The sequence below is a fragment of the Onychostoma macrolepis genome, chromosome 08 (genome assembly GCF_012432095.1).
Source record: "Onychostoma macrolepis isolate SWU-2019 chromosome 08, ASM1243209v1, whole genome shotgun sequence".
Taxonomy (NCBI): Eukaryota; Metazoa; Chordata; class Actinopteri; order Cypriniformes; family Cyprinidae; genus Onychostoma; species Onychostoma macrolepis.
This window is the reverse complement of record NC_081162.1, coordinates 16177581-16199282: the sequence shown is the minus strand read 5'-3', so window position 1 is coordinate 16199282 and position 21702 is coordinate 16177581. Positions and strand designations below refer to the sequence as shown.

The 21702-nt window shown below is 36.4% G+C and overlaps 1 protein-coding gene across 2 annotated transcripts; it reads right to left on the bottom strand.

Moving 5' to 3' along the window:
- Positions 1 to 278: 278 nt before the first annotated feature.
- slc38a5b (solute carrier family 38 member 5b) lies at positions 279 to 21505 on the bottom strand. 2 transcript variants are annotated; one of them, XM_058785371.1, is made up of 16 exons: positions 20777 to 21505; positions 12544 to 12682; positions 11662 to 11731; positions 11428 to 11543; positions 9557 to 9630; positions 7766 to 7858; positions 7246 to 7327; positions 6946 to 7028; positions 6668 to 6726; positions 4460 to 4576; positions 4135 to 4214; positions 3768 to 3868; positions 3431 to 3555; positions 2478 to 2622; positions 2092 to 2189; positions 279 to 1979 (listed from the first exon to the last, which is right to left on the bottom strand). In XM_058785371.1, exons 2-16 carry the CDS (start codon positions 12600 to 12602, stop codon positions 1875 to 1877), a joined length of 1407 nt encoding a protein of 468 aa, XP_058641354.1. In that variant the 5' UTR covers positions 12603 to 12682; positions 20777 to 21505; the 3' UTR covers positions 279 to 1874. The 2 variants fall into 2 exon arrangements, with proteins under 2 accessions (XP_058641354.1, XP_058641355.1); XM_058785372.1 differs by lacking the exon at positions 20777 to 21505 and adding an exon at positions 16208 to 16444.
- Positions 21506 to 21702: the final 197 nt, after the last annotated feature.

Genomic DNA, 21702 nt, shown 5'->3' with positions numbered 1-21702 from the left:
ATATATATATAGTCATTAAACAGTACACTTAAGTAAAATGTAACTCGTTGAATATTTATAATGTGTTCATATTATATTTTTATTGTATTATATTAGTATCAGTATATTAAAACATTTTTTACATGTTAAAGATAAAGAGATAATAGGAAAAATAAGTATAGGAATAAACAATAAGAAGTCAATACTGGCAGAGTGCTTTCATATGTCATAAGGGATTCAATAAATTGACATTATAAGTGTCACTGTCCTCACAGGGGTACACAAAAAATAAAAACATACATGTTGCACTTTTTAATACTGACCACACAATCTTTATTGAAAACGGCAAGTATGACAAAGTCAAAGGCCAGTTCAGTTAACCAACAAACAAATGTAAAAGCAGTAGAAAAAGCCACTTGTTCAACTGCCTACTCTCTTTGGTGCATTTGTGTTTCACATTGGAACTGTCAATCTTCAACCTCATACAATTTTGGCACCTGTTTTCTAATTAACTAACAAACACAGAGTCATTGAAACAATATATTTATTTCCCCTAAAACAATAAATAGGCATTGCAGGACAGTGGGAACTTGAAGAGGAGGGGGATTGCCATTCTTTAAAGCTATTTGCAATGGTCTGATACTGTGAGTGGGTGTGCACTGAGATCACTTTCAAGCATTGCCTCACAGTGTACAGGGGACCAGGAGGAAAAGATGTCATTTAATGGCATGCAAAGTCATTGTTGATTTTGTTGTGTAAGGGTTTTCGGCAATTGTTGGAGTAAAAATTTCAGTGGGGTCTAAAAGTTTCCTATTTAATAGTTTTTCCTTTACAAACAGACTATGCAATTACTTTTCCATCATATCCTGGGAAAAATATAACTTAATTAAAATAATTAGAGATGAGTTTGACAATTCATGACACATTATACTGTTGTTAGATTGTGACAGATCAATGAGAATATGTCATGAATGACAGAATTCACAGGTTAGGCTTTGTTTGCATCATTATATGCATCACAGCAATGTAATTAAGCACCTTAACCATAGTTATTCACCTGTTCCTCACAATAGATGGCATTCCACCTCACTGCACCACAAAATACTGCAACTGTACGTACCTCACATTTGTTTGACATAATATATGATATCCAACAGAAAAAAAAAAAAAAAAACCCTGAAACGGTGTAAAGCTGATTGTCTGTTTTCAATTGTAGAGCAGTTTATATCACACAATATTTCAGGACCAATTTTCAACTGAATTTTTCTGGACAATTTCACAAATTCATCAATTTCATTCTCAGATATAACAGACACTGACATATTCAGTTCAGGTCTGCAGCCATTCCGAGATGATGTTGAATTTCCTAATCGAGCAACATTTTTTAATGAACAAATTGAAGCAGGAAAATATATTTCAATTTCCCTAGTATTGCACTCTGGGACTATGGCTTTCATTTGATGAGGACAACAGAACAGATGATAGGCTATGTGACAAACTTGATTGTTTCCTGGTATCCGTCAGACAAAACAAACCTCTCCAGTTATTTACTTTGGTTTCTGCTGTATCTTTTAGCATTATTTTAAAGCTGTTTAGCGGACTTCCATCTCCAACACAAGCATCATTTAACATTACGAGGCCCGTTTATGCCTCAAATTGGCATGACATTTCTGTGTCCCCCAGAAATCCTCCACCATGAAACATCATAGGATTGTTATCCATTTTTATTTTAAAGATGGCAGGACATCAGTCCTTTCCTTACTCAGTGGGAAAACAGATCTGAGGTGAGTTGGGTCCAGCCTAAGTGATGTTTTGGTTTCTCTCAAGTTCAGGAGAGAGGTAGTGATGTTCCTCTAAGAAGGCTTTTTGGACCCTTACGGTATTGTGGTTGAAGATCAGTGACCTCCTCCACTTCGATTCTCCCCGTAGACCCAATCCAGTGTGATGAATGTCAAGCTCATGCTCATAAAGAGGAAGCCCAGAGCAGTGAAGCAGGCAGCCTGAAACACGAGAGCAGGAGCTTTTAATGACTACCATAATAAAATTGCGTTCCCTTTTGATTTATTTTAACCTTATATTGATTCAAAAATGTAGAGAAAGTTTAAGTCATGCCTGAATTTTTGGTCTCGAGTTCATTGGTTCAGTGGAAACGATACGGATGTAAAAAAGACCTGGGAGAATGAAGATCAAGCTCGGAGCAGAGGTTGCACCTATGAAATGAACAAAAAATGTGGTCACATTGGTGATATTTTGGTAAAAAAGATCCATTTGCTGACTGTCAATAGTGGCAATTGTAAAAGAGATAAAGGTAGCGCAGCTAACACAGAAGTCACTTTCAGTCATTTATTATTATTCCCAATACTTGTGTGTGACAGGTATTTTGATGCTTATTAGATTTTCTCGCAACTAAACTAAATCTACAGTAATGTTCTTTCGCTGCATTGCAAGCACTGGTATTTTCTTTAGGTGCATGTCTACAATTTTCATTATTTACTCACCAATGATGCCAAAAATGTCACGAATGTTGGGCACACAAATGACGAGCAGGTTGACTACGAAAAGGAGACACAATGCAATAGAGATGTGACGCACCCAATGGAAGGGCTTATCAGGGAATAGAAGCTGAAGGAGGGCTCTGCGAATCTGAAAACACAATATGACAAAGGAATCGAAATAATTTAAACATCTGCCCTGCATTTAAAGATTGTTTACTGAGTCTTTTAACATTAAAGGGACACTCCACCCAAAAATGAAAATAAATATTCTCTTTTATCATTTACTCACCCTCATGCCATCCCAGATGTATATGTCTTTCGTTCTTCAAATGAACACAAAGATTTTTTTTTTTTTTAAATAACCCATCTCTGTCCAAATAATGCAAGTTAATAGGACCTTAAAATGTGTAATTTTTCACCACAGTTAAGTAATATTTGAAACTTCTTAAACTGTACACCGTGTCTTACACGGGTTCATGAGGTCACACTTGATGTAAGCATGACCACATTGTGATTTCAGCACATTGTGTGAAAGTGCTGACATAGCACTTTACCAAGCTCTCATGAACCAAATATATGACAGTTGGCTGGAAGTGCTGGATTATAGTCCAAAAAGTTGAAAATGTTAGTATTTGTCTCTATCATTTCTCTTCAGAAGACATTGATTTATCAACTTGGGTCATACAGTGAAGATTTCTATTCCTTCAGTTTGTGTGGTTTTTGAAGCATACACTTGCAGTATATGCACTCGCCAAAATTTTTTTCTAAAAATCTTTATGTTCATCTGAAGAAAGACAGTCATCTGGGACAGCATAAGTGCGAGTATCATTTTTGTGTGGAGTATCCCTTTACATTTGACAGTATGTTGCAACACGGTTTTGTCTTTTCAGAAATATAAAGCAGGAAAGCTAGTTGGACGTCACCATATAACTGTCAAAAAAAACCCGTCTCATTACCGGGAAGAGCACAACAGGAACAGTCAGAGTCACAGCCACCAGCACGGCCAGACGTACACACAGGATGAGCGTGTCCAGAGGATCCACCTTGTTGTAGGTGTGTAGAAGTTCTGCCTCTGTGTTTACTGAGAGAGATTCATATATTGAGAATTACTATTATTTCTAGGCTGTGCTTAAATTACACACACAAGGAAACAGATACAGGTCCCAAAACTTGTTTATTTTGAAACAACTATGGCAGAGACAAATGTGAGTCTAGCCTATAACAAGACAGCATCAGTGATGCCTCGCTTGCAGCATTAGACAAAATTTTGAATTTATAATCCAGAGTGCTTACAATAAAAGGTGAGGTAGCCAAAGATGGCAGTGAGTAGATACATGACAAACATCCCCAGGATGGACACGTTGGCAATGGCCTGCATGCGTCTCTTTGTGGGACTAGAAGTATCAAAACAACAATCATAAAAGGAGACTTTTTTTTGACTCATGTCTCTCTTTTTGCAAAAAAATAATAGACTCTTCCTTTTAAACACCCAATGTCTTGATACCATTTAAAAGTTTTAAAACCCGAAGTTTTGAATGGTAGTGTACATTATAAGTATCTGTCAAATGAAATACAATCTGTTTTGTTTTCAAACAGTGACCACAATTATTATTAGTGGTCATGAATATTTTCATAGAGAGCGTGTGTTTTCTGAACGTACTTGCGCAGCTCGGTGTAGATCGGCAGCACCTCAGGGTGGCATACAAAAGCGAAGGCCAAGATGGGAACCGTATAGGCTGTCTGCAAAACAACCAGAGTAACTGAAATTACACAAGGCAGTTCCTTATCTCACACAGTGAGGCGGTCTCACACCTGTATCATCATACTCAAATTTGTAGTTGCTTGGTAGCTTTATTTCCACCTACATACTAAGCATTTCCTGTCAGTTTCTGTCTGACTGCGGTGGAGGTCTTAAAGAGTTAAGCATGTTACTTAGAAATGGACATCCTGAATAGATTCTTGCAATGATAAGGACAGTTCCTGACCTGCTGGTTGATAGTGAAGTATTTGGCTTCACATTCACCATCAAAAGATATGTTTTCAGCAGTGTGGTTGCTGAAACCATCAAAAGGACAAGGGATGTTGAACTTCTTATAGATGACCTAGGGTACAAAAACGTGAAGTTATAATGACAAACAGGAGAGGACGAAAGCCAAAAATGAGACAAGGAGAAAGAGAGCCAGAAATATTGAAGAATGTTAAAGAGTTTATATTAAAGAAATTGACAAAAATCTAAAAGACACTCATGATGAATCTCTAAAAATACACTTTGACCTTCAAAATAGACTCCAATGCTACTCAACCCTATAACAGAACCACTAAATCTGCCAATTATTTATTGATTAAACCATTTAAAGAAAGACAAATCCTCCCTAAATACAGATTAAGTCAGAGGTCCCCAACCACCGGGTCGCGACCCACTACCGGGCCGAGAAAGTTCTGGGGAAAATGTGTATAGATATGACGCTCTGTTATTTATTGTGCGTAAATGATTTTTCTAATTACTCTTTATTTTCGTTGTATGCGATTGATATAGAGTAGCAATTTGACGATGGTTAAATTAGTAAATAAAAGATTGCTCTGATCTGTCATAGGGCTTAAACGGATCGCAGTTGATCCGTGATATACGGACCAGGTCCAGACCCCACCGTTAGGCATGTGATTCGCAGATTAATTTGCCAATTTACACGTTCAATCTATTTAAAACCACAAGAAGAAACGAAACAGAACTCAATTCGTTACTTGCTCTCTGTACTCGCACACACCAGAAGCGAGCACAAGCATAGAGATCTGTTTCAGACAGTGCGGCATACCGAATTGATTCCTCTTTCATGTATTCATGTAGTTTTAAACCATGAAGGTGAGCCAATGGATATCACACAAGCAACGTGCAAACTTTGCGCAATAGTTATGCCGGTGAACGTCTTAACTTCAGTCATACAGAAAGTGAAAGTAAAAAAAAACTGATGGAGTTTTCTAATGCCGAGTTCACACTGCACGATTTTGCAGATTTTCAAAGTTGTTTTCACACTGCGTGACTATCTGGGGAAGCATTCAGTCGCTGCTGTGTTCACATTGCACGATGGATCGGCGACAGGGGCTTTCACATTGCACGATTTCACAATAGAAAGAATCGCCGACAACTCTGTCTGATCCGCAAACTACGTTTCACAACAAAACACACGCGAGAAGTGATAAGGAAATAACGCGAGAACCTGCCCTCAGCCCGTTGTTCTCCAGCGAGACTGGAAGCATTAAAAAAATATAGCCCGCAAATGGTCTGTGCGCTGATTTCCAGCTACAAAAACAAAAACAGATTATGCAGGAGGGAGATGCAGGGAACAGGGATTGTGTTCTGCAAAGAGTGGTAAATAATAATTTTGCAGTAACTGTTATGCTGATGTTGCGGCTGGTCAAGCGTTTGTGCTTGTTTCTGTATGATATAATTGTACATATTAAAATACTGATATGGTCTATAACTCCTCACCGAACTTCCCTCTGCCCTGTATCTTTGTCTCTCATTGGCTGAAGGTCATCGTGATGTAGTTTTCAGTCAGAAATCTTTGCACACAGTGTGATTGTGAATCGCCGACAGCTCCAGATATTTAGCATGCCAAATATTTCACGGGCGTCGGCGACGTGTCGGCGATTCTCTCAGATCGCGTCTTTGGTAATTCACACTGCGCGATTGTCACTCGCGTGAACGAGCTCCGATTTTCCTCCGATGTCGGGCATTTGTCGGCGATTTATCAAAACCTGTCGGCGAGTGAAAAATCGGGCTAAAATCGTGCAGTGTGAACTCGGCATAACGCTGCATTAACAGCACATATTATCTCAGAGACAAGAGACGAATCTACTTCAACATGTGCTGATAACAGTATAAATGAATAGAGCTGTTTTAAAGACCCTATCCACAACAACAACAAAATATGTATTAACCATTCACAATGTTAGATGTTAAACATGATTAACTCGAAACTGACTTACTTTATCTTTTCATTTATTTAGATGGATTTTATTTATTATTATTTATGTTGTTGTTGTTATATATTTGTTAATGCTTTGGCAACATTGTGTTACACAGTCATGCTAATAAAGCTTAAATGAATTGAATTGAATAAGAGAAGTAGCAGTGTTTTGAGTGATCTTTTACAAAAAGCCCACACACAGACCACAGCATTAAGTGAACTTACTGAGATCAGGAAGAAAACCATGCATGTCAGAGAGAAGCCACTGGTGTAACCCAAGTACCCTACAACAACAACAACAAAAAAAAACAGACAATATTCCACAAAATGCTCATATTATACTATATCATCACCCAGCTCTGTTCTGCTAATATGGGACTGTAAGGCATGAAGATCCATAAGATAGAAAATAAATTTACTTGACTTGGTTCTGTCACCAGTTCACTGGTTATTTCTCTGTAAAAAGGATAGATTCACAACAAACACAGAGCAGAATGGCTTACCAAGTTGTCTCATCAGGGCAAGGGGCAAGATGATTAAAATGGACACAATGATGATCAGATAGTTGCCATTCAGGAACCACTCACTTTTTAAAAAAAAAGAAAAGAAGAGAGAATAAGTTTACGTGAAGGAACTTAGCAAATGTTTGTGTATTTCAACAACATTTGAAGGATTTGGATTGCTCTGAGGCTGGAATGTTCCAGCAGTTACCTTGGATGACCCAAAATTGTATCTAATTCTTGGCTAGATTAAATTAGACTCATTAGGAGAACACGGGGATAAGCAGATGATTGGTTTCTCACCCACTGCTGTGCTGAAGGCCAAGGAAAGTCTGAATAACCAGAGGTAATTCATACTTCACAATGAAGAGGTAGCTAGACATAGCTGAAAGAAAGAGAGATGGATTCATCAAACACAGTTTGGTCATACTGACTCCCTTATGCAGTAAATTGCAGATCCTTTTGGCTTGTAGCCTAAGGTGAGTTTTGCCTGTGCAGTATAATATATTATAATACCCCTGGCAGGACAATAAAACTTTAAATAAAACATTACGTAGTGCTGTTATCTTATGGACATATACCATTCCTCATAAAACTCAGGGACTGCTTCTAAACTTATGATCAGTAAAAAGCCTTTATAAATTTACATTTTCATGTCCTACTAACAGACCAAATTGTACAGAGAGAGATATTATTTCAATCTAATGGAGAACAATAAATTATAATCAGTATAACCGGATCTGGTACAGTGTTCATCAAAAGATACAGAGAAAAAAAGGGAGTTTGGAAATAAGATCAGAACTGACCCAAAACTCTAACTTACCACCAATGTTGTGCATTGTTATGACAAGAGCTGCCAGTATTTTTCCCGGGTGTCCAAATGCTCGTTTACCCAGTTGTTCATAAGCGCGAATCCCTGTACAGACAGGTTAGTGATTAATGATTTATCCTGATGAACTAACTAAAATCCTTATATACAGTGGGGTCCAAAACTCTGACATCACACTGAAAAAATGGCATTAAAAATTTTATTTAACCTGGAAATAATCAAAAAGCTTTAAATTAAAGATTTACAGTTTAGTTAAAAGTTTTAAAGTTTATATTGAATTATGTCTTATATCATCATTGTCATTAAATCAGAAGGGTGACAATGAATAAGACATTCTGAAATGTGTATATATTTATATAATATATATATTATTAGATTATTTATTCAATCAAATTGCTATAATGATTTTTAATAAAACTACTGTATTTAATTGAAAAATAATGCAAAATAGAAGCATTTAACCCCACTGTACAAAAAGAAGCAATATTAAAAGTCTTGGGGTGTCCCCGACTAAGGATTTTCATAGTCGAATCATATTTTGGGGGCGGGGCAAAATATATTACCAAGAGTCAAGTCAGACGTTCGACAGTCATAAATACTCAAGTTAAATGTGTAACGGACGCCCCGCAGATACAAACGGCGTAAATAATGTTTTATGTTTTGATTAAAAGATAGTTAACATTAAAGGTCAGCGAAATCCTCCAGAATTCACAACATTTTTTTTTTTTTTTTTACAATAGTGCTCTCATTATAACGTTATGTATATGATCGTAGTTATAAAGTTCTGCATTTCTGTTTTGAGCTGCGCGTGCTGAAGATGACCAGTAGAATGAAGAATATGATAGCAGGTTTTTAATCAATGGGATTTAACTAATTTATCTCACATAGAATACGCTTCGTTATTTATATAACATAACGTTAATATTACAATTTATAAGCTATCTGCACAAAATGCCCCGAATGCACATTAACGCGCGGCTCTGAATGAACTAATTTTGTGGACGCGTTCTTCACGCACTAACATGCAGAAACACAACTAAACACTAAAAAATCACAGCGTTTTATTATAATAGTGTTCTCATTATAATTCTATGTATATGACAGTGCCAGTCATAGTTATTAATTATTCTGCATTGTTGTTCTGCTCGCACCGCGCGCTGAAGAGAAAATCGTATAGTAGCCTACTACAATGAAGCGCTTTACCACAGCGTAACTCAACCAAATGCATCTTATACGAGATAAATAATATATACACGATATAAATAAAACGACTGAAACGTTTTGGAATCACTTGTTGTACCCTACCTGATCGAGAAAAAAGAAGAAGAAGAAGAAGAAGTCTTCCACTCTGCCTGTGTCAATTTGAATCTTGTTAAAGATTTAAATCCCTGTCGCCAAGAATGCTCCTCTGTCCGTCACGGATTAGAAAGTGAAACTTTAATCTATAGGGGAAGTTGGATTTATTCAGGCAGGTTAACATATTTATTTAAAGCTTTTTTCTTTTAACATTCTTATTTACAGCATTATCATAATAGGCTGTATATTAACTTATTGGGAGAAAACCGGTAGTTCGATGTGAAATCAGACACTGAGCACCCCCATGTAGCCAAAATGGTATTATCATAATACCCCGCGAATATTCGACTGTGAGATTGGGAGTCGAATCAGGCTCCTCGAATCGAAGCATCGAATCGTCGACTATTCGGGGACACCCCTATAAAAGTCTCATTTGATTTTTATAACAAACATTTTAAATAATGACCAAATCTCTTGAATCGGCCGTACCTACAACCCCTGCGCTCCTCAGCAGAAGATGGACAGAGTATGATGACAAGACAGCAATGCAGGTCAACAAGATCCTGTTAAAACAAGCAGAAAACACGGAACAGAATGTCTCATGTAAATGATCTATGCAGTTGAAAATATGTGCTAAAAACGATCAAAGATTTATATAATGTTCATTAGATCATTCAAATGGTTATAAATGCCATGTAAGACCACTTACAGTGGGGCAAAAAAGTATTTAGTCAGCCACCAATTGTGCAAGTTCTCCCACTTAAAAAGATGAGAGAGGCCTGTAATTTTCATCATAGGTATACCTCAACTATGAGAGACAAAATGAGAAAAAAAAAATCCAGAAAATCACATTGTAGGATTTTTAAAGAATTTATTTGCAAATTATGGTGGAAAATAAGTATTTGGTCAATAACAAAATTTCATCTCAATACTTTGTTATATACCCTTTGTTGGCAATGACAGAGGTCAAACGTTTTCTGTAGGTCTTCACAAGGTTTTCACACACTGTTGTTGGTATTTTGGCCCATTCCTCCATGCAGATCTCCTCTAGAGCAGTAATGTTTTGGGGCTGTCACTTGGCAACACGGACTCCAAAGATTTTTGATGGGGTTGAGATCTGGAGACTGGCTAGGCCACTCCAGGACCTTGAAATGCTTCTTACGAAGCCACTCCTTCGTTGCCCGGGTGGTGTGTTTGGGATCATTGTCATGCTGAAACACCCAGCCACGTTTCATCTTCAATGCCCTTGCTGATGGAAGGAGGTTTTCACTCAAAATCTCACGATACATGGCCCCATTCATTCTTTCGTTTACACGGATCAGTCGTCCTGGTCCCTTTGCAGAAAAACAGCCCCAAAGCATGATGTTTCCACCCCCATGCTTCACAGTAGGTATGGTGTTCTTTGGATGCAACTCAGCATTCTTTCTCCTCCAAACACCACTAGTTGAGTTTTTACCAAAAAGTTATATTTTGCTTTCATCTGACCATATGACATTCTCCCAATCCTCTTCTGGATCATCCAAATGCTCTCTAGCAAACTTCAGACGGGCCCGGACATGTACTGGCTTAAGCAGGGGGACACGTCTGGCACTGCAGGATTTGAGTCCCTGGCGGCACAGTGTATTACTGATGGTAGCCTTTGTTACTTTGGTCCCAGCTCTCTGCAGGTCATTCACTAGGTCCCCCCGTGTGGTTCTGGGATTTTTGCTCACAGTTCTTGTGATCATTTTGACCCCACGGGGTGAGATCTTGCGTGGAGCCCCAGATCGAGGGAGATTATCAGTGGTCTTGTATGTCTTCCATTGTCTAATAATTGCTCCCACAGTTGATTTCTTCACACCAAGCTGCTTACCTATTGCAGATTCAGTCTTCCCAGCCTGGTGCAGGTCTACAATTTTGTTTCTGGTGTCCTTTGACAGCTCTTTGGTCTTGGCCATGGTGGAGTTTGGAGTTGGACTGTTTGAGGTTGTGGACAGGTGTCTTTTATACTGATAACAAGTTCAAACAGATGCCATTAATACAGGTAACGAGTGGAGGACAGAGGAGCCTCTTAAAGAAGAAGTTACAGGTCTGTGAGAGCCAGAAATCTTGCTTGTTTGTAGGTGACCAAATACTTATTTTACCGAGGAATTTACCAATTAATTCTTTAAAAATCCTACAATGTGATTTTCTGGATTTGTTTTTTCTCATTTTGTCTCTCATAGTTGAGGTATACCTATGATGAAAATTACAGGCCTCTCTCATCTTTTTAAGTGGGAGAAGTTGCACAATTGGTGGCTGACTAAATACTTTTTTGCCCCACTGTACATTATGTCTAGTTGTGAGACTGGGGGATTTGAGGTGCATTCTGGGATACTCACAGAAAGAGGATGATACCAGTGTTGGACATGGCGTAAGACAGTCCCAGAATCCCACTGCCCATGATGGCATTGCTGAGGTTGAAGACAGACATTCCAAATGACGTCTTTCCTTCAAACTAGCAGAAAAAACAGGCACAGAGATGATAAGAGGGGAAAAAATAACCACAGACTCATTAGAAGCATCTTGGTGAAAACGGCCTGTTTTATTAATATGAGCTTGATTTCTGTACTCACATCTGTAAACTGAGGGGGTTTTCCTCCATCACTCTTGTGTGGTAAAAACTCCTCTCGTTCAGGTGACTCTCTAAAACATATAGACAAATGTCACACTCTATAAATGCAGCAATTATCAGATCATCAATTATGATGCTACAGAGTTTAAAAGTCTAATGTGTAAGTATTGGTAGCATGGCCTGCTTGTTCACTATAGTTAACCGTTTGGACCTTTTTCATTTACTCTTTATATTTATTGTCCCCTGATATTCATTTCGTAGGCAGTAAACAGTAAATCAGGTGATTCACGTTCATAAAATTAATTGACGCAAGGACCCTTTCCAAATCTTATGTCAAAGGTAACCCTTTTGCCTTACAAGACACTCATTAAAAAAAATGTGATGTGCTTGAAATTTAAACAGCCCAGACCCAGTTTATCATAGTGTTTATATGTAATAAAATGTGTCAAGGATGATATCACTTAATATGTTGATGTTGAACAGTTAACGCCGATTTGTTCAACCTTTATGGAATGCATTAATGTGACCATAAATCCAAGGATATTTTTGTGTGCTAATGAGGTGAAGGCTATGCTGTGGTATGCTGCTAAATTTCTCACTCCCTGGAAAAAAATATTTTAATGATGTTGCAATGCTCACATTTTCCTTTTAGGTTCATTTTAAGTTCACCCAAATATTCACTTAAAATACATGTAACTGCTTATGACTGTGGTGTTGTTCTAGAAAAGCAATTCTAGGTGAAGCAACCAAATAGCGTGTTTGCTTTTAGCATGAATCTGCAGGCCAATAGAAAATAGAAATGTAGTGACAGATTTAGTGACACGGGAAGCATATTCGCAATTCTGTTTTTAAAGCAAAACCACTACGAACGAATGACACGTACCCTTCCTCAAGATGTTGAAAGTCTTGGTGATGACCGTTTGTTAGTTTCTGAAGTTCCATGATGTATTCTTTCTTTCTTTTTCTCTTTTGAGCAGTGAAATTTGTGAAGTGTGAAGTGAAGCGTTTTCTCTAAAGTAGATCTGCAAGAAATAAATGACAATAAAAGCAGTTAAAGCAGACTGAAATATTACAAAAAGAATGTCACTTAGTTAGCAGCATATATATAGTACTATAACTGCATTAACTGAAAAACAAAACAAAACAAAAAATATAAATATTGTAATGACCCCAAAATAGTGAGCAGTATGTACTCTGTCATTAAAACAACAAAGGAATGCTGCATCATTTACACAGAATCAAATCTTTGCTGGTCGTACAGATATTTTAGTATGTCTATATTAACGTTACACAAACTTTGCAATGACAATCACTACTTTATAGCAGCCTTAACTCAGATACCTGACACTGTTAACTGCACTTTTTGACATATAACTTTCTATGTAGACTCTTTTTAATCATTTTCCTGAAAGTTATCCAATGAGAAGACTGTGAGAGCTGTCAAGGATATAGCTAAAAGTCCAGGAAACATGAGGTCCATGTGTCTGTTTCCCACCACCTCTATTGTGATTGGCTCTTAAGGTTATGTTTCAAGTGGGGAAAGAGCATAAAAATACACAAGAGATCTGTAATTCTGGGTTTATTTTGGATTCTTGCCTTTTCAATTGTGTAAATGAACATTAAAAAAAAAATGATTTGACAGACATGTCAAACACCACACTTGTAGGAAAATGATTGTTCTGGTACATGACGTTCTCTATGTGTGTGAATTCACTGATGAACGAAGAGCTTTGGAACTGTGACCTATAATGTTTGACTTGAAAACCTTCTGTGCTCCATTTAGTCATTTCGTAACTCTAAAAGCGTCGTGTACACCATAACAGTTACCAAAACTCTAGAAGATTTAGTAGTATACTTCCTGTTTTTGTGTTGCTACGACACTCACCCCCAAAGGGGACACACATCCAATCTTTACTGACTGACAAGAGTGGCCAAAACTTGCTCTGAAGAGACGTTGACATTCTGTCTTTTAGCTTTCACAAGGACTAGAGGTCAGTGTTATTTTAGTATCACTGAGAGACTATTATAGCTTTTTTACAATATTGTGTCGTGTTTACGATCTGCACAGTATTGAATTAAATGTACATGTGTACTCCTTCATTATGACTGTCATCAGTCAAACCAACACTATTAACTGTAGTGGTTTGCAAACTACTGATGGTTCAGATTTTGAAATCAGTGGGATCTATTCCATATGGCGGGAATAATGGTCACATGCTAACAAACGTAGCAGTATGTGACTCAAACAGCTCTACTAAGAATGTTTCTTGCCACGTGTATGCGAATTATCTCACAGTGTCTCGAACACGTAAGAAAGTGTAAATGGAAATAAATCCCTCTTCAGTGCGAGGGCAAATCTATCAGAAAAATGTAAACAAATATGAGATCAGCGTGTTTATAAGACCCTGCTGTGGGAAGAAGTAACAAGGTGAATTACTGTTGGATATGAAACTCACAGTCACATTCAGCCACAAGTCTGAATACGTGGCTCAGGCTTCGGAGGTTTGGAAACTTTCCAGCAGCCCCTACCAGCTGTAGTTCCCAAACTGCTTTCCGAGCACAACCTTGTACACCCAAAAACTTGATAAGATTTGTTGTAATAATAACATGCTGCCAGCACATGCTGATTAATGCTTTGGTCTTTCCTCAAACACACAAAATCTTGTAATAGATAGGTTTTTGAAATGAAAAGTAATTAAGTTTAAAAATATAATATGCTTTGAGAATATGCAGTGCGTATTTAGAAAATCTGGAGGATGTATAAGCAACACAACTCTTTCAAAAGCTTGTGACTCTTATTAGCCTCAACTGATTAATGGATTGTCAGTATATTGATTCCAAAATTTAACATTGAGTTGTTGACCTTATGTACTGTGGTCTGGCAAAATTCCACACTGTGTATTAAAAGTCATTGTGGTAAAAGTGTCTGAGCCATCAGGCTGAATGGTAATTCTGAAGTATCTGGAGAATTATATAATCTGTGATGTTTATGAATGCCTGTGGGCACATGAGCACAATTAAACAATCATGAAGCATTGTGGAAGAATGTTTTGGAAAGTTATAGCAGCTTCTCATAAACTCACAATTATTATTTCTTGCCTAAACTCACTACTGAAAGACTGATAGAATTTTTTTTTTTTTTTTGTTACAGTCATTTACTGCCATACATATGCAAATGAAGAGTAAATTGTACAGTATTGAAAACTGCTACCAGTAGATTAAAACCCTGATCATTTAGTAGAAACTATATAGAGAGATAGATCATGTACAATGTGAACGCACAATTATAGTACATCGTAAACAATCAGTTTTATTGATAAACTCTTAAAAATAAAGGTGCTTCACGATGCCATAGAAGAACCTTTTTGTCTAAATGGTTCCATAAAGAACCTTTAACATCTGAAGAACCTTTCTGTTTCACAAAAGGTTCTTTGTGGCGAATAAACTTCTTCAGATTATAAAAGGTAAGAAAGAGATGGTTCTTTTAAAGAACCTTTGACTAAATGGTTCTTTGTGGAACCAAAAATGGTTCTTCTATGGCATCGCTTGAAGAACCTTTTGAAGCACCTTTATTTTCAAAAGCCCTTTTCATTCATTGAAAAAAGCTGAAATCAAATGAAATATAATTATAGATGAAAAACTTCAGCTTAAATGAAAATATATATCTATAGATGAAAAAAACTATAGTTAAAAATAAATATTACAAATTAATAAAACTGTCAACAGCACAAAACAAAATTACACAAACAAAAGTTAAAATGAAAACAAAAAATATAAAAGCTATTAATACATACTGTAATAGTAGGCTATATAAATTACACTAAAATAACACAGTATCAATTTACCCTATTGATGCATTCTGAGAATTGTATATAGCTGTAAAACATCAATTAGTTAATGCATTATAAACTAAAAATAAAAACACCTCTTCTTACAGGATATTAAGGTAATGTTATATATAAATTCAAATTATAGCTATATTAGTAAAGCCTATGTAGAAATTAACATTAAAGAAGATTAATAAATGGTTTAAGTGTTATTTCATGTAAGCTATTTCAGTAACTACTGTTAACGTATGGAACCATTTTGTAAAGTGTTATTTTAAAAATGTAAGTTTTAAAAGCGAAGTCATGAGTCATAGAGTCATACAAAAACTACAGCCGAAACCAACTGGACAACATTCCTGAAGGGAAGCTTTTGTTAACTTATTAAGTTTACTCTTAAACCAACATACAAATGATCATTTCTCAAATATCACTGACTTTAAAGGCATGGAACTGATTCCAGCTTGCGTAATTCTACAGAGCAAAGTCTTACTAAATGAACACCAAAAACCTTTTCATGGAAAAATCCCCTATAAATTTGTCAGCTGCAAAATGTCACACTCGTGTATATGCCAAGAATTTCACCCTGAAGGCAGCTTGCCTACAGTCAGGAGGAGAAAGAGGTTTTAACCTCTCTGTGATAAGACCACCTCGTACCCAGCAACACTCCCAATAACTGGCTGTTCAAGTGTGAAACACTAGTGTGACCAGACTGGCTGTTACCTGGAGCAGCTTTTCTCCATGCAGCACTAGATGACTGTTGGTAATCCCACGTTCTCTGGATCTGATTTTTTAAATGCTAAATGTTACTTGGCTCAGACAACCTTTCCGCTTCACTCTCAGGAGTCATTGAGTTATTTGTTTAAACTTCTTAGCACTCAGTTAAAACATGCAGGGTGGGTTGTAGACATTATTGAGGGGCTGGGAGAAAGAGAAAGACAGAGAAAGAGGTGGGGGAGGGGGAGGTGTGCTGGGAGTCTGGGACATCGAATAACTTTTAACCCTTTACTCGCTGCTGCAGAATTGAATTTAAGAGATTCTCGAGACTTAACATTCATATAGTAAAACTCAACTTTCGGACTGCAGTGAAAACAATGCAAAATGCATTTTAACAAATCACGTTACTTACTAAGATAACCAAATGAGCCACAGGTAGACAGCCATCATCTTTGAAAACCATTGTAAAAGAACTACATGAGCTAAAAGAATATATATAGCTTGCAATAAAAATTAAATTAGAAACTAAACATTTTAACAATTTTGAATATTATTTAGCACATGTGGTTCATAATTTTATTTAGAATGAATGCTGTTCTTTGATGAATAGTTCTTTTCTTTTCGTCAGCACTTAATCAGCATATCAGAATGATTTCTGAAGGATCATCTGATTCTGCAGTAATCGCCGCTGAAAATGTAGCTTTACCATCACAGGAATAAATTACATTTCAAAATATATTCAAATAGAACACAGCTATTTTAATTTGTAATAATATTGCACAATAGTATTGTTTTTACTGTATTTTCTGCGTGTATATATACCTTTGTGTGAGTATAAAAGACTTTCAAAAACATTACAAATTCCTCGTGAACGCAAACTGTTTAACGCTGAAAATAATGTAAATGTTAAATTGTAAATAGTAATGTAAATATGAGATTTTAAATGGTTATTATAGTTAATATCATAATTTATACATTTTCATTATTTGAATGTTTACAACATTTTTGTTTACTTTAGTGTAATAGTACTAGATTGTAACCACTCTAATCTGGATCTGAAGCAAAACCATCTGAGAAGCATTGACCTAAAACAAATACATCAAATGTATTGTTAAATCACACTGGTACACTAACAAACACCTACATTGCAGCAACATTTGTGGACAAGATTTCACAGGTCCCACCCTCTATACTATCTTCACCCACTGACCATCAGAGCTGAGCAACCATCTCTCCACACATTTCACTGGCATTCCTCTCCTTGCCTCCATCCATTTCCTGTCATTCAACTCTCTCTCTCTCCCTATAAGTCAACATCTCACACTATTGCTATCCATTTGAAGGTCTTGTTTAGAGGTGTATTAGAGTACTCAAATGCTCTTGTTATGGCAGACACTGTGTAGTGTACTTGCCCATACTTGAATTTCCAGAGCATTTTTCAGGAGATAATATGATCCCCTCGCCTCAGAGGCCACACACATCTGTGTGCCAAAATGCAGGCTCGAGTGAACTCGTAGTCATTTTTGCTAATATAATAGCACTAACAGAATGCATTTTCCACATCAGAATTACTTTTCAACCCGAAAGCCTCAAAGAGTGGAAGCCGAAGTAAGAAGCCAGGTCTGGTCATTGTTGTAGACCACACAATGCACTCGCTGATCTCTCTGCAGGCTCATTTCCCTGTTGTGGCCATGTATATTCAATATGTCCAGGACATCCGTTTAAAAAAGCTACAGAAACCTCTTGAGGTTTATCAATTGTGTGGGTCACACCTTTGGTGTGTACATTGTGCCTTAAACGGCCCTTCAAAAAATCTAACACATTCCTTTTCATTTTCCACCTGATAATGATTTCCTCTACTTTTCCTTTCAGATAACAGTGGTTATCTGAAAGGAAATATTTCATAAACAGTGGAAATATTGTGAAAGTGATGTTTTTTTCACACTCTAGCCACAGAACTTTATGTGCTTCAAAGATTACAACACAACAGGAAGTGCTTCACCTGAAGTCAACAGCTAAAATTGGTAAGCAAAATTACATTATATGAAGTCATGATCTCAGACGCATTAAAATGAAACACTGGGTGAAGGGGCTGTTGTTCTTTGTGGTTAAATTTGCTTTCCAAGCAAACAGCGGAAGAAATACTGGACGTCCAGTTTTAGCACTAAGCAACATTTAAGTTAAAGTTCACATTTTGAAATACTTTCTTATGCAGAGAGTATAAATAAGCCATTAACTACTGACGTGCTATCAATACACTCTAGTGAAGCATCCTGACTAACTCGACATAGCAACATCAGCACAACCAATGGCATGAGTTTAGGGTGGGACTAAGTGTTTGGCCGGCAAATTGCAGATAAGTAAAGTGCACAGTGAAACCTGCTGTGTCCAACACCATGTACTTTCAAAATATGTGCTGAATTTAACGAGGAATATACTTCTTGATCACTGATAAAGTATGTTCTTTTGGTATGCATTTGTAAAACAATCAAGCATTGTCCTTTGAGTGCTACATGCTACATAGAATCACCACAAAAATAATGCACTTGGGAGTTAACAAGTATAATTTAACCATGATGAACAACATTCTTGATATCAAATGCAGTTTCACTTGAATTGCATTTGAAAAGAGTGGCTTAAATTCACAGTTCACATGGCCTCATTGGGATAACAAAGTGTCCACAGGCTGTGAAATTCAAAGTCACAGCAGGTGAACATCCGAGTATTATTCACCTATTTTTTCATGTGTATTTGGACAACCTACTCATCTGACATACTGCTTTTCACATACTATATAATGTGACAAGCAAAAGTATTTGAAACCTTTGGAATTGCTTGTTTTTTTTTTTTGCATTTATTGGTCAGAAAATGTTGTTTGATCTTCACCAGAGTGACAAGTAAACTTTTTTGAACAGGGCGATAATGTGTCTTTTTTTCTTATTTCGTTTAAATATCTTTTTTTTTTTTCATTTATTATTGCCCTTCAGAAGCTACATAAGATACAAATTTTTCATAGTAAGAACAATTTACCCTGATCATCATTTTCAAAAAGTTTACACCCTCAGCTTTTAAACCTTCCTGAGCATCAGTAAATGTTTCTACCTTTTGTAATAGTCGTGTAGTCGAGTTGAATCCATCACTGGTCCTTAGTGAAAATATGGATCTTAAAATCATATAGTTACTGTTGTGAAAAACCAAAGAATGTGCAGAACCTGGGCAGTTCTTTAGAAAACTGTTCAGGAAAAACAAGGGATTCATGAACAACTATCAAAAAACAATTGTGGGTCATCCAAGTACTAACAAGTCACTTACTTTTTTCATAGCATTCTGAATGTTTAATTAAATGTGTTCAGTAAATATGAAAGATTATAATTGTGTTGTTAGCTTTAGCTTTTGTCTGTACTTGTGACTTGTGTGTACACTTGTTATCAAGATCAGATGACATTTTATGACCAACAAATGTTTAAATATACATTTTGATGACCACTATAGTTGAAAAGTAAAGCGTATCCCTATAAATGACGCTAAAGAAATTGTTTTAAAAATTCTTCCTTTGAAAAGTTTGCCAATATCCTAGTGAATAACCAAACTGACATTACCAAGTTGAATGAAATTTGATATCTCTATTCCCCGAATACATGACCTGGTTGCTCTTTAAAAGCTTTTACTGAATAAATCTTGGCTTACTTCTCACAATGCACTGGGTGTACTCTTACAAGTTGCGCAACACATTTTTGAATGTTTTGGATATTTTGAGCTCTTCGTAGTCCCAATTTAGTCTGAAACGTATTGGTACAAAACAGTATATAATCCTGTTTTATTGATCAAGAAGACTTTGTGGAACATTTGAAGAACTGAGAGAATGTAAACATGCTTATACTGACAGTTTACATTCAACCTACATGTCTATCAAGTTGATTTTCTTACATTGTCATGGGAGTTTAGCTAAAAAGAAACATTCCAAGCTTAAATTCTATTCTAACAACCTCACATAGAGAGAGTGACTTGTTTATTTTTTGTAGGTATTTTGGGTGGATACACACTGCTCTCAGTCAACAGAAAACATCTCAAGACATAGTAAAAGACATAGGAACATATATATTGCCATCTATTTCCAATCTTTCATAGTCCATGCAAGTCCAAATCAGCTATTGGCCTTTTATATCTGGCTCGAGGTAATTCTAGTCCTGCGATCGGACATATGATACCCGCATAACGTCATGTGCAGTGTGCATAGAAAGATTTTCCTTTGCAGCTCAAACATGCTATTATCTCAAATCATATATAGCCATATTCTTCACAACACTGTAGGGTCATTGAGGGGAATAACAGACTGTAAATCTCACTAACCCAAAGTGTCATAAAAAGCCACCTAAAAGTACAGTTAATTGCAATCAAAGAACAAATTGTATGACTAAAAAACTTGTAATAGAACATAATGAAGGCTGTAATTGTGGTAACAAAACTCTCCTAAGCCATTAAGCCTTTTCTGTCAACAGCAGTTTGATTTTATAGACCATGTGCTCAATCAATACAACAGATACTCAGAAAAGAAAATACTCAAGACTCTCTCACCCTTTTAAAATGGCTGTTGGTGTTTTCTCAAAGGCAGTGCTAATGAAGCATTCTCTGAGAGCTTTTCTTGGTTGAGGTGTTGCTTTTTATCCCAGTTGTTAAAAGGTTTAAGTAGAGCCCAAGAGAGAAAGAGAGAAAGGACAGTGTGGTTCTATTGAAGGGAGTAAGGCAAGGGTGGGAAGCACATGGAGAAAAAAAGGGAGGGAGCTTCTCAATGCAGTCTCAAATTACTTGTGATGTCACATACAACTCAAGCCACTCTGGTAATGCAGGCAGGATTCCATTCAGTGGCTCCTTCACGCTTTCACATCTGCTTGTCTCTTATTCTTCATATTGATGGAGTGTCATGCAATCCACAAGAAGCTCCAAAATTTGAGCAGGAAAAGACACAGAATAAGACGGGTGAATAAAATTAGGTTTTGATTATTGTTTAGAGGGGTTGAGCATTTTGGGTAATTATTATTTATTTTATTTTATTTTTTGGTTATTTTTTCAGTGTCGGGTAGTTTTTCTGCAACCCTTTGGCTGGGTCAAATGCAGGTTGTGGAGTCAGTCACAGCATCTTTTGGCTTTGAGAGACCGGTTGATTACACTTGAAGTACTTTTAAATGTTTACTTTTTACTTCTAAAATGTTTGTTAAACAAGTTTAAATGTAGTCAATATGTTAAAAAGGTATAAAATATGCTGTATTAAACAAGTAGTTGAGTTGTGTATTTTACAAAGATTGAGAAGATTAACTTAATCTGTATTACTAATTCATGCATGAGGTAAGAAAAAATTTATATAATATAAAAATATATAATATTATTGAAAATATCAATGGGTAAAATCAACTCATCATGCTGGGTTACATAAACTACCCAACTTTGGTCAAATTAGCCCAACATGTGTTCTGTCCTATATATATATATATATATATATACTC

Bases quoted from the DNA above. Each gene is read 5' to 3' on its own strand.
- slc38a5b (XM_058785371.1), bottom strand. From the start codon at position 12,602: ATGGAACTTCAGAAACTAACAAACGGTCATCACCAAGACTTTCAACAT. The intron at 3,556-3,767 runs GTAAGCACTCTG...AATCTCTCTCAG, and splicing joins TGGCTACCTCACCTTTTATT to TAAACACAGAGGCAGAACTT. The intron at 1,980-2,091 runs GCATGACTTAAA...CTCGTGTTTCAG, and splicing joins ACTCGAGACCAAAAATTCAG to GCTGCCTGCTTCACTGCTCT.